This window comes from Heliangelus exortis, chromosome W, assembly GCF_036169615.1.
Source record: "Heliangelus exortis chromosome W, bHelExo1.hap1, whole genome shotgun sequence".
Taxonomy (NCBI): Eukaryota; Metazoa; Chordata; class Aves; order Apodiformes; family Trochilidae; genus Heliangelus; species Heliangelus exortis.
This window is the reverse complement of record NC_092453.1, coordinates 3,968,733-3,983,068: the sequence shown is the minus strand read 5'-3', so window position 1 is coordinate 3,983,068 and position 14,336 is coordinate 3,968,733. Positions and strand designations below refer to the sequence as shown.

Here is a 14,336-nt window from a genome sequence, read left to right as displayed (position 1 = left end):
ATGCATCTTAAAATTGATATATTTTTCACTCTTCCAGTCTGACACAATGAGCTCATCTGTTGAATTTAGATGCTTACGCATTCCAAACCAAATTTATCCATAATTCACAGCAAAAAAAATTAGTTAATCATATTCTAAATTCTGTGTGTACCATCTACAAGCAGCCTGAGGTCAACTTCAAAATAAAACACTGTTAACCCTTTACAAAACATTTTTTCAGAAATTAATTACTACTTCACAACTATAAGGAGAAGAGAATTAACAGAAGAAAAAAAGGAGAAAAAATAAAAGAAAGATAGCAAAATAAAATAAAACCAGAGACAGAGCATTCATCATCAACAGGCCAGACTTCAATCTCATTTCCTCCCTGAAGGTTTCACTTGGCAGCAAGTTTAGTGGCATGGCAAACAATGTCTAACTCAGGCACATCTGACTTAGTTTCAAGTGAATACAGCTATATTCTCTTTGTTGTTTAAGAATAAGTTCAAAAAATAAAACCCAAAAGCCCCCAAAACAAATCATAAAAGCAGTTTAAAATCTAGGCTTCACAAAGATATGTTAATATGTCCATATGAACAAGGCTACAGGAAGAAACAGAATATTTTAGGTCATTTTATAGTCAATGATATTTTGGAGACTTGTCAGTTTGCTAGAAACAACCCAAACCATTATTATAGTGGCACTAATCTCATACTATCCATATCATGATGTTGAAAGCATGCCAAGAAATGGCATTCTGGGACCATTTTTAAACTCCAAGAACTCAAAAATATTTTTTTAACCAAAACCCGACTCTTGCAGTTAGAAAAGTCTTGTTAATAGGAGATATTTCTGGACTTGCTGCAGTTTCTGGATCAATCATTCTAAATTAATTATCTGGCAAAAAGTCCAGATTCAAATGGGCAGATGCCCAATTCCCACAACAATCCCAATTAAGTCAATGGGGCTCTGTCTAACTCCAGCTATCTGCCTACAGTAAAGCCATGCTTCATGGAACTGTATTTGAATCTGGGATAGTATAGCAACAGTAACAACTATATTGTATTAAACACATCTCCAAAAGCATGACCTCAAAGCCAGTTAAAGGAACACTTGTAACGACTTCTAACATTCACCAAACATTTTATTTTATTAAGAGTTATAAAAATATTTTAACTAGAAGCATTCTATACAACTGATTGCATTTTTAAAGAGATATCTAAAATCAAAAAGGAGTGCCAGTATTACAAGAAAGCCTTTCTATTGCACACAGTTATATTTTCCACAGGAACAAAAAAGGAAAACTGATTTTTTTTTTAATTAAACTAGCAGAGAAACATTTATATTCAAATAGTAACTATCACCACAAATGCAAAGTATTTTAGCTTAATCTAAAATGGTCAAATGCATATATCATATCTACAAGACAAAATTGGGATTCAGACTAAAAGAAATAATTAGTATCTTAAAAAAAACTAGCACAAAACAAAAAAAATGTATGGGAATAAGCTTGCCAACACAAACCATATTGAAGGGAATTATTTTACCTTCTTTTATGTAAAAAATGGAAAATTGAATTATCCTAATTTAAATCAACTAATATTTTCTAATACTGAATGTCAATTAAATATGTATAATTGGTTTTCTTAATTTAATTTTCCATTTTGTTTCAAGACTTTTTTTTTAAAAAAGCAATAAAATAATAACAGAGCACCACTTCCTTACACAGAAAGCTTAAAACAATTAGCAGACAGGACAAAGACCAACATTACACAATAATATCTAAAATACCAACCTTCTGCACAGGGCACAACTATCAAAGCTCTGTCAATAAAAACCGTGTTTGTTAGGTGCTGTGCCACACCAACACTTGATGCTTCACGAAACTTAATATAACATACTTTGGAGGAAAAAGCAAGAGGTGCGTTGCTGCAAGATAAAAGGAAAAAAGAAAAACAATTAGCATGCATGTTTAATTATTAAGTTGTTGTTTTTTTTTTTTTTTAAAAGGTTTAGACTTCTGGAAAATCTACCTAAAAGACAGGAGTATAGAAATCTATGATTTTGCCTACTTACTATGGTCACTAAAAAAGCATAGTATAGCCCCTCCTCCTTTTTAATGGATACATATAGAAGCCAAAACCCAAATTAACAAGGCTGATTTTCCTTACAAATCTTGATGAACAACATTCACCAGTACATTCCAAATTACTATTGTAAGTATCACATTTACTTGCCACATCTTTTGAGTAAACAATTTAGTTTGTTTTATCCTCAAAAAAATTCTTGTTTAATAAAGTAAAACAATAAGCCTGTCATTTTAGTGGGTCCTTCAGATATTAGCCCATATTAACTGATACTCTTTCTTATGCCTTCATGAAAGAAGTTCTGTTAATTAATATTAAGATAAAAGCAGTTCTTGAGAGGTCTTTAAAATGTTAGGTCTTAGTTCACTAACATATTAAAAATCTTTTTCATTGATGCAAAGGGTTAAAACTTGCTAACATGGGAACAATGAAATGGCCAGGCAGGATGTTGCCAGGCAGAACGTGGACAGGCAGAGCATCGTTAGGCAGGATACCTCTGATTTATTGCAAGGGCAAAAGGGAAGTGCTGCTGATAAGCTTAGAGAAAAGCCAGACTCAAGTAGTTCTGGTTCACTGCATCAGCATTTCTCGCCCAAGTGCAAAAATTCAAGGCCTGAGGTTAAAAGTACACCATGAAGAAGACTTTGAGCCTTTCTCACAACGACCCCCGCCCACAACCACCAGGGGACAGTGCACATGTGGAGATGGGTGGAATCTTATGTTAATAACTTCTGAGACATTATTTGAATAAACCTGCTTCTTGAACGGAAGTGTAATGTATATGTATGATTTGTAAGGATAAAAGTGTAACTGAATAACCAAGTGGTGTGCGTGTTTGGAGGAGTGATCCCCCACGTACCCAGCACTGTAATAAAGAATAGCTTGCTTAATAGTCTCAGTCTCTGTGGCTATTGAGTTATACTGACTTTCTCGGCTTCATTATCATCTGCTTTAGTTTGGCATAATGTAGTACAGTATAACACTGAAGGAGGTAAAAGGAATTCACCATTAGGCAAGAATAACAAAGAAAATTAATAATATGTATGTTGGGCAATTTGCTTTTCCATTAGAAAGCAACACCAATAGAGACGTCAGAAAGCACAATACCTAAACTTTGTAATCTTGATCAAAAAAAAAAAAAAGAAGTATGCTTTAAAAAATATATTCCCTAGTCAAGTTTTATACTCTTTATACAAGCAGGGATTTTTCTTCATATGAAGTACAGGTGAAGCCTTCAAAGACAGAATACAATCAGATATTGCTGGAACATCAAAAAGTTCCATTTGAAAAAAAAATTAAACTAACCCAAAACCATCTGTCTTCTAGCAAACTAGTAAATCATGTAAAATACACTGCATGAACTGTTTAATCCTGACCCTCCCTCAACTGAAACAGAAACACTTGAAAGCTTTCTGGAAGTACTAGAAGCAGTTCAAGTTTAGCCCAATCCATCTTGTAGTCCCTCAAATTCCAAGCAGGTATTCCTATCAAAGCTGTTGTTGTACAGAATTAATTAGGCTTTAGTATTTAAATACAAACTCTGAAGTTTTAGACACATTATTTCATTATACTAATTGCATAAATGAGCCAAGAACTTAGTCTGAGACAGAATGACTGGTACCAGAAAGGTTACACCTAGGTAAAACATCTAGAGAGCCAGCCAACTTCAGAATGGCAATCAGAAACAAATTCTGTGAAAACAGAGATACCAAGGAAATAAAAATAAACAGGGAGTGGGAGAAACATAAATATGAAAATCAATTTTCTATGATTTAGAAAAACATAGCAAGATGACTACATATTTTCTGTCTCTTTAGTTTGTCTGTAGTGGTCAATGTTTTCACAGTTTCAAGTTTTCATGTTCAGGAAGGAAATAAATGTATAAAATGGCTTTTGAGCAATCTGTAAGAACTTGGATAAGAACACTTACCATCAGAGCTCACTAAGAGCTCTGACTTTCTCAGTACTCAGGAGAAATGTTTGCATACTTTATAATCTTACATATTTTGATGAGCCAAACTTTACTCACAGAAAAGATTTTTTTTTAATGGCCACAGGTGGTTTTATTTGTTTTGGTTTGGGAGGTGGGAGGGTAGAAGGGGGTCTGTGTGTGTGGATTTGAGGGGGAAGGTGTTTGGGGTTTGTTGTTTGGGGTTGGGTTGTTTTTAAATACACACACCAGTGTTATAACCCAAATGGCTGAAGCCTCCACTAAAGATTCTGATTTCTAACATCTCTTGGATGTTTCCTTTTTTGCTTTCACTGCTAACTCAAAAAAATAATTCTGCTCCATGCAGTTCCAGGATCCATAAATAATCCTTATAAATTTCAACATCTGTAGAGCTGGCTAAGATAAAATTTTTTTTTAATATTTTACCCTGTGTTTCCTGGATTTCAATCACAAAAGCTATCTGGAAAGTATGTTAAATAATATTAACATCAGAACACTGCTGCAACAAGAAAAAGTCTTGGTAAAAAGTGTTTTCTGAAGGTTAGGTTAAGCTAATAATGCAATTCACTGGAGAAATGAAGAAGATAAATTATCTTACAAAGAGATCACATCTGCTGAAAACACATCAGTGCTGCATCTATAAGGGAGATGATTAAGATCCTAAGATCTAAAATTCTAAAAGGTTTCACAGTGACTGAGTCCTTTCCTTTTACAAAGCACACCTTCTAAACTTTCCCAGTAGGCTTTGTAAAAAGTCTTTCTTAAAATGGAAAAGTTCTACTCTGTTAAATTTCTTTTGTTTGATTTTTTCTGTCAACCTTTTCTGAGGCCAAATTGAGGTAGAGTCATAGTTTTTCTCAGATTACAAAGCACCAATGCAAAAAACCAAGTCCTGCATCCCTGATTTAAGGTTACTATAACCCAGTTTCTTCAGGAAAGCAAGAAAATTCAAAAAGGAAATAAAGATCTAAATAGTAATCACATGTTTCAGCCATTTTTGTTTTCGTTTGTAGGAAGACAGTAACATCAATCTCCCAACAGAACAGCAACCAACCAAAAACATAAGAATAATCTATTCAGAAAGCCACAGTGCAAAATCAAATAAAATGCTACAAAACATCCCCCTAAGGGTTCAAATTCTCTGAGGGTGGGGGTGGCGGAGGAGACAACAGGAATTAATAATCTATCAAGATAAGATGTTCAAGAATAATTGTGCAGATCACATTTAAATAAGGCTCTGTGTGTTTTATCTCAAAGGCCTATACTGCAGTCACTGCAGGATATAACAATGTCTAGGTAACACTTGTGTGTACTAGCCTCCAAGACCACTCCAGAACATAAGGAAGCAAGAAGTATTACAGCAAGGCTTTCAACACCTAATTCAGTTTGTGGCTCCCTGTTTTCAAGCAGTTCATTCTGCAGCAATTCAATTGTTGCTCAATGAAGCATTTCAATATTTAAGTGTTCAAAAATCTTCTTACAGCCACATTTGAAGGCTTCTCGCTACAAATATAATTTTGAAGTTTTCTCTGAAACAAAGACTTCGACTGGGTGAGAAACATAACAGAAAAGCATGACTGGGACTAAGAATCTGATTACAGACATCACTGGTCTGCTAGTGGGCCAAAAAATTCTAAGCTGTAAGAGTAGTTGGCATACTGGAGTACATACCCAAGGCAAAAGACCTGTCACACCCTGCAAACCAGCTTCAGATATCAACTGTACTGCAAACTTAAAGTGATCTATAGACTGGTCTCAGTCTTGTTCAGAACTGTAAGAAAAAGAAACAATACTTCATCTTCACACAAGTTTTCAACAGCCAACAGAAAGGTACCAAATTAATACTTTCTTAGACCACACATTTTTTAAGTTTAAGTGTAAGCAACTTTAGGCTGATAAAAACCAAAACACAACATACAGCAAAGAGGCAAATGTTTCTGAGAATATTCTACAAAGCAGGGAAAACATCATACCTTCTCATGCTTCTTGCATCACCACACAAGTGTGGTTTCTCAGAGATCTTTCACACACATGGGCTTGCAGGCTGCCTCCTTCCTACCTCCTTAATGGCCTCTGTGTGTTCCCACTAGAGAAAACTCAATAAGCACTGCAGGTTTTGCAAATTGAAAACTTAGGAGCACTTGTTAAACAATGACACCAACTCTCCATTCTCAACACGGCAATTCAGATCTGTAGCCAAATCACAACCATACACATTTGTTCAAAACTTCAGGAGTTTTTCCTCATACTGTGATGACAAAATATCACTGAAGCTGATAATGAAGCCCCACTAAAGCCATGCTCTTCTACACAGAAGTGGCAAATCCACACTGAGGCCCTGACCTATTGCCAACTCTTAGTACATAAACTAATTTTCTTAAACAGGATGTGACTGCAGTATTATTTTCTGGTCTTGTTGACTGTTTCACCATACCTAATCACAATTTTTCAAGTCATTTTCATATATACATTTAACTTTTATTTACGATATTTAAGTCTTTAGCTTCAGGACAAAATCAGATCTCATTTGGTAAATTTAGAAACCTGCAATTCAGTCACCTGATTTTCCTCAAGATGCAAGCTAAAGGGAAAATACTGTACATACAAGTAAATTAAAAAAAAAAAAAAACCAACATAGAAATCCTATTTTCTGAAATTATTTTACAGTCATTCATTTCGAAGCACTTGGTCACCCACACACACACAAAAAGGGCAAATTCTCTAAACATCCTACATCTAACTGCTAAAGCTCTCTTTATGGAACAGGGAAGAAGAGGTGACCAAAATACTCTGGTATTTGGCACAAGTAATGAAATAGAATAAAAGGGGACGGTGAGCATAGAAAGCCACTTACAAGAGTCTTTAAGAGACAAATCTTACAAAGAAATGGTTAAAAATCTCATGAAGTCAAAGTTTCTTGGGCAAGTTTTTTATACCAATATCTCCTGGTTTGAGCCAGGACAGAACCAATTTTCTTTCTAGTAATTTTACCTTTCAGTTAAGTCTCTTCTAAATAGCCGAACTTGCTGAAATTAATGTCATGCAGTGTCTGCTTCTAGGACCGATAACACTCGATGTTTACATCGTACATTTAGAGAATGGTATGCAGAACCAAGGCCACTGCTCAGTTCTGAAAAACATGCTACAGAAAGAGAAAGGGAGTAAAGGGGCTACACCTGCAACCTTCCTTTGGCAAGGAGTGGACCACACAGGTGACTGAAATTGAACGATGTATTCCATCCCATATATGTCATACTTAGTATAAATTTGAAGGATCATGAAGTTCAAGCTCTCTTCATCCATGGTCAGTTTCCTGAGAGGACTTCATCTGTTCATCTGCCTTTCATCCCGATTTCATGCCCTCCTAAATCTCTGCATTCCTGCATCCAGCTCCCATTTACCACTGACTCCAGTTGAATCCGAGACTTTTCCAGGGCCTGCCCTGCAACCTCAGTGGTGACATGACAGTTATTGAGGGAGGAGTGTGATAGTGGCTTTCTATATATTTGCATATATTTCATTATTTTCCCTTTCATCATTACAGTTTCATTATGCTGTGTAGTTAGGTTTCCAACATGTGTCTCTCCTTTATTCTATCTCGTTTCCCTATAGGGGAAGGAAGAAGGGTTAATAGAGAACATTTGTCATTTAATTGCCAGCCCAGCGTAAACTGTGGAAGATTTATTGGTGCCTAACATGGGGCTCAGCACGTTATCTTGAGTCCAGGCTCAAATTCTGATTAATTGTCTGAATAGTTTGAACTCAGGCTCCAGTGGGAGGAGACTCATATGGCTCTGTTGAGCGACTATCAGAGGTTTTCTTTTGAAAGTCTTGAAGGATGTAAACTGAACAGATAATTCCCATCATGCTGCTGTACCTGTGGTATTTAGGGTATGCAATATGTTGCTTTGTAGCTGGTTTTAGTGTTGCTTTGTGGTTTATTGTAGGAGACTTTTTGGAAGAAAACGGACACATGAGCAATCCTGACTATTCAGCTTTAACCAGAGTGAGCTAAGGGCCTCGAGGCCCAGCTGCAAGGTTACTAAAAGATCAGCTATTTGCAAAAGATAAGGGACTTGGCAGCAGAAAAGAAGAATAACAGGATGGGAAAGCATCGCATAAACAACACATAAAGAGTTGTATTTAACCAGTTAGATAGTGCACTGTGGCATAAGAAAAATGTGTTGTACCAATCAGCAATATGCTCATATTATGTTATCAGCCTGACTGTGTATAAAAGGGCTACCGCTACTCTCAATAAACGGCAATACTTGGATTATATTAATCTGTGTGTTGTCCGCTGTTTGCCTGCAACTGGTGCCCGGAACAGGGACCCTCTTGCTGTTGCTTCCCAGGAGCGATGAAGACAGCTGGAATGAGAGGGTAGCAGGAAAGCTGACCGAAACAGCTCGTTGCCCCAATGGCTGGTAGCGTGCACTCGCTGGAGGAATCTCACCCTGATCAGGTGAGCGTTCGGGGAGGAGATGGGGTCTACACTCCCTAAAGAAGAAGAGGCAGTAGTTAAGCTCCTCCAACATATCCTCTCCAAGAGAGGGATACCTAGTAATTTGAAACAGCTCCATGAGCTGATCAAGGGGGCTAAAGAGAGAGCCCTGATCCCCACTGTTAGTATAGCTTTTGAGATGGAAACGTGGGAAGAAATTGGGACGTCCCTATGGGATGAAATTAGTAAAGGATCTAAGGAGGCTGGAAAATTAGACAAATTGTGGAGACTGATTCAAGACACATTAAAAGAAATGAAAAGTAAGAGGGGAGCAGCAGCCTCAGCGTTCACTGCCTTAACGCCTGATCTACCACTACTGACGAATGCTCAAAATATGGACTCGACCTCTAAACAGTTACTTGAGACACCTAAAATACCCCCACCAGCACCTGCGGGGGCTATACTGATTCAGGCTCAGCCAACTGTGCCATTTGACCCTACGGTTCTGACAAAAAGTAAAAATGGGACCGAGAAGCAAAACCAAAAGCGGCCGAAAACACCACCAGAATCGTCGGAGGACACAGAGGGAGAGAAGCCGGAGAACACAGGCGAGGAATCTGAGGATGCAGACCCCCCCCACCGGCTCCCGGCCGCTCTGCCGCCGCCACTGCCTTCCCCCCCACCTCGGCCGCACGATTTATTTTCTCAACCACCGATGCCGTCAATTTATCCTCCACTTTCCCTGTCAACACTGGCAATGCCTGCTATAGAGCAACAACCAGAGGAAGAGCTGGGACTCGGAGACAAGCAACTAAGGGAACTGCTGAAAAAACTGAAAGAAATGGAGGCCAAGAATGAGTATAGCCCTGAAAACCCCCCTAGTTTTTGCTCCAGGGAACATCCCGAACAACCCAGGGGCACTAATCCATTTTTACCTATTCCTGCTCCTACTTCCCTTAACCCTTTAACACCCACTGCTCCACCTCTTCCAGATCCAACATGGGGAGGGGAGTAGGGGGGGGTGGGGTAGTGGGGGGGGTGGGAGTGTGGATCTGGTAACTAGATGGAAGGGAATTATTCAGAATGCTATAGTTGAAGGAGAAAAGGGTCCCATCATGGGTCCGATGGCTTTTCCAGTGATTGTGGGACCAGGAGGAGGGGGTCAATGGGTTGCATTACATTGGAAAATGATAAAAGAAGCCAAAGCTGCCATTACACAGTACAGTTTGAAATCATCATTTATTTTTTTTTTCTTTTGCAACCTCTTTCTACTGCTCAATTGTTGACACCATATGACACAAAAATGCTTATTAATACTCTGTTAACTCTTTCTCAACAATTGCAATTTCATCATAAATGGCAAATGCTGTGTGAAAATGCAGCCGCGATTCCTAGACAGAACACCGATGCATTATACGGAGTGCAAGCACAAATGTTACTCGGTGCTGGTCCTTTTGTACGTGAAGATTTGCAGGCATGGTTTCAAACTGAAGTGTTACAACTTTCACAAGAATTGGCGTATAAAGCTTTGCAAACTGTGCATGATCCTGCACAAGCAACCCCCTCTTTTACAAATATTAAATAGAGGGAAGCAGAGCCATATTCAAAATTTGTGGATTGCTTAGATTCAGCGATAACATCACATCTAGATTTGTCAGAAGAGATGAAAACAAAATTTTTTGATATTTTAGCATATGACAATGCTAATGAAAAAACTAAACGTGCATTAGGACTACTCCCAAAAGGTGCTACAGCAGCCCAGTAGTTAGAAGCTTCTGAGCTAATGCTAGAAGCAGATAAAGTTGCTTAAGGACCATCATTGCAATGTGGTCCTCAATATTGATGTATACTGTAGTGCATGGTGCACTGGTGTTTCATACAGAGACAAAAAACTTGGTTGGTAATTACACTTGTAGTTTTGGTTTGTGAGATTGTACCACTTCATCTTATTTCGGTCTGACTCCACCAGATTTTAGTAGCAATAGCATTTCATTTTTTAATCTTCTGGTGGGTGTTGTGAATTTTTCTCATATATTGGTGAGGAGTAAGACAAAAACCACAATAATGAGAATGAGCATGCCTTTTTGGAGGCCAAGAGTTGCTGCAGAGAGTGAGAGCTGCCCCTGGTACAGAGAGCACCCCCACTCCTGCCTCCGCAGCCACTTCTTGCCCCCCCTCACGCAAGGGCACAAGTCAGATACGGCTGGCAAGCATTGCCAGCGTATCTGCTACAGCTGCAGCTCCTGTCTCTACCCCCACTGACACTGCTGCTGCTCAGAAAGTGAGCCCTGCTGCAGACACCACAGCAGAGAAAAAAAAAAAAAAAAAAGGGGGGGAATGAGCATATACCCTCATGAGAAGAAAAAAGAGCATGACCTCATGAGAGCACTAATAAGTAAACAATAACATTTTTGATCAAAATGCTCAATACAAAAATTGGGCCCAGAATGTAATGACAAATTTGAAATTTGGGGTATAGCAGAAAGGGTTCTTGCTGCTTCGTTTGTGCCACACGTAGCATCAGGAAAAGCCCTTGGCAATGATTGATAAAAATCATGAAATACACAAACTAGCCTGTTGCACTGCTAAGCAGATGAACTTAACTTTAACTTCTGATATTTTAACAGAGATGCTAAAAGATGTTGATAGCGTCAGACATGCAGTTTTACAAAATTGTGCTGCCATTGACTCTTTATTGTTAGCTTTTAGGTCATGTTTGTGAAGACTTTGATGGAACATGTTGCGTGAACTTGTCTGATCATTTGGAGTCGATTCACAACCAAATGCAATTGATTAAGATAACATTTAAAAAAAAAAATTAACTGTTGCACATGCTGGGTTAGATGAATGCTTAAATCGCTTAGGGTTAGGGGGATAGCTTAGAGATTTAATTAGACAAGGCTTATCAATTATATTAGTTATTATTGCTTTTGTATTATTAGTATGTTGTTTATGGCAATATATCATTAGCATGTTATCTCACGTGATGAAGCAAGTCTGGATTGCTCAAAAACAAAAAGGGGGAACTGTTGGAGACTTTTTGAAAGAAAACGGACATGTGAGCAATCCTGACTATTCAGCTTTAACCAGAGTGAGCTAAGGGCCTTGAGGCTCAGCTGCAAGTTTACTGAAAGATCAGCTATGTGCAAAAGATAAGGGAGTTGGCAGCAGAAAGGAAGAATAACAGGATGGGAAAGCACCGCATAAACAACACATAAAGAGTTGTATTTAACCAGTTAGATAGTGCACTGTGGCATATGAAAAATGTTTTGTACCAATCAGCAATATGCTCATATTATGTTATCAGCCTGACTGTGTATAAAAGGGCTACGGCTACTCTCAATAAACGGCAATACTTGGATTATATTAATCTGCGTGTTGTCCACTGTTCTCCCTCAGTTTATCAATGGGAAGCACTGCTTGAAAGCTGTTGTTTTGATATGGTCTTTAATACTGATCTACATTGTGGTATGTTTCAAGTGATTTTTCATGTAGATATAGTGAACTTTTACAATAATTACACTTTCGATTTTACTTTGGGAAATTACACCACTCCTTTTTCTCTCAAGTGGAGTCCACCAGAATTTGATTAAGATAGCATCATGTTATTTGGGATGTTTCTGAATGTCCTGCCCTTATCCTGGTGTAAAATCACCAAAGGTTTTACAAAAGCAGAGAGAGGATGATACAGGAGCAGGTTCTTCTCAAGAAGTCATTTGAAGAGGAGGATTCAGAACCAGAACTAATGGGTCAATCCTCCTCTATGAGGGACTTGCATACTCTGAGAAAGGACTGTGGCCATTGTGCAGGTGAACCAATTCTCACTTGGTTACTCCAGTGTTGGGATGATGGGGCTGATAACATGGATTTGGATGAGAGAAAAGCCAGGCAATATGAACTGCCTCCCGAGCAGAGCGGCCACACTTGACAAAGCTATCAGGTATTGGCTGTGCAAGATGTGATTACTGATGATGGTCAGATTGTAGATCCTGATCAAATGCCATGACCTAAACCTATGCTGCAGAAGTTTGTTCAGAGTGTACCATCAGCATTTTCCCATACAATGTCAGTAATGACATGGACTGATGACAGAGATACCAACTATGTGTGAAGTAGAAAGTAAAGTACGACAGCATGGAGACACTGTCTCTAATAACCATCAGGCGTGCATCTCAGCTATAGAAAACTGGACAGAGAGACTGAACAGAACTGAGAATAGACCCCATTCTTCCTCAATAGCAGAAGGGGGACATATTGCGGCCATTAGGAAGAGACACCTCCCCATGAGACCAAATCAAGAGAAAATGAATAGAGGATGAAGTATCCTATGGTCTCTCCTGCATGATAATGGAGAGGATATGAAAAAGTGAAATAAGAAACCTACTGCTGACCTACAGGAACAAGTATGTGAGCTACGAGGTAAATCAAATAACGGAGGTCCTTCCAGGAGGATGGCTGCTCCAGTCTCCAGTGAGTGGTTCTCCAATAGACTATACGGCTGTCACGGTTTAACACTGGCCTGGTAATTAAACCAAATAACAGATGCTCCCTATTAATCCCCTCTCATCCCTGATAAAAAAAGGAGAGAGAATAAGGGAGAGACTTATGGGTTGGAAACTAAACTACACAACTTTAATGAAACAGTAATGATAAATAGGAAAAATTACTAAATATATACAAATTTACAGGAAAATTGATACCACGTTCCTTCCCCCCTTTTCCCCCAATAACTCTCACGTCACCACCGAGGCTGCAGGGCAGCCCTGGGAAAGTCCAGGCTGGACTCCTGGAGTTGGCAGCAGTCGGGAGCTGGAGGCAGGAACACACAGATATGGGCTGGCATGGATCAGGACCACAGGCAGACGAACGGACGGAATCCTCCCAGGATGCCAAAGGAAACAGGGAACAGGTGAAGAAAGGGAAGCAGGAAAGGAAGGAAGGACAGGAAGTTGGAAGCTGGAAGCCTGGAAGCTGGCTTGGCCCTTGTGATCCCTCAAATTTATACTGAGGATGACGTGCATGGGAGGGAATACTGTGGTCAGTTCTGGCATCTATCTTGTCCGTTCCTCCCCAAAGGAGGGGTGCAGGTGGGACCTCTTTATTCCTTCTGGAGGGTAAAACATTCCTCAGAGCTGAGCAGTGTCCTTGGCTCTGCATACCAGTCTCTAGCAGTAACTATAAACATTGAGTGTTATCAGTCCTAGAAACACACACTGTCTGAGAAACTTGCTGTTAATTTCAGCAAGTGCAGCTACTTACAAGAGACTTAGATGAAAGCAAAAGTACAAGACAGAAAATCACCTTTATCCTGGCCCAAACCAGGACAGCAGGGGGGTTGGAAGCAGATGATCTTTAAGCTCCCTTCCAACCCTAACCATTCTATGGTTCTATGATATGAATCTAAATTATTTTAGAAGTTGGGTTTGCTGTAAAAAGAAGTAAGGTTAGTACAGGTTAAGGGACCTGTACAAGAGATCCAGTTCACAGCTTAACACTGGGCCAGCCATTAAATGAATGACAGATTCATTTAATGGCCATAGACCCCATTCTTCCTCAATAGCAGAAGGGGGACATATTGCGGCCATTAGGAAGAGACACCTCCCCATGAGACCAAATCAAGAGAAAATGAATAGAGGATGAAGTATCCTATGGTCTCTCCTGCATGATAATGGAGAGGATATGAAAAAGTGAAATAAGAAACCTACTGCTGACCTACAGGAACAAGTATGTGAGCTACGAGGTAAATCAAATAACGGAGGTCCTTCCAGGAGGATGGCTGCTCCAGTCTCCAGTGAGTGGTTCTCCAATAGACTATACGGCTGTCACGGTTTAACACTGGCCTGGTAATTAAACCAAATAACAGATGCTCCCTATT

The 14,336-nt window shown here is 39.1% G+C and overlaps 1 protein-coding gene across 1 annotated transcript in view; it reads right to left on the bottom strand.

The window, feature by feature from the left end:
* The window catches only part of LOC139789240 (splicing regulatory glutamine/lysine-rich protein 1-like), an 86,099-nt gene that overhangs the window by 42,300 nt on the left and 29,463 nt on the right, over positions 1 to 14,336 (bottom strand). Inside the window, exon 2 of the mRNA XM_071729743.1 lies at positions 1,775 to 1,908. Coding sequence (XP_071585844.1) covers positions 1,775 to 1,908 — 134 coding nt within the window. The remainder of the gene's footprint in view (positions 1 to 1,774; positions 1,909 to 14,336) is intronic.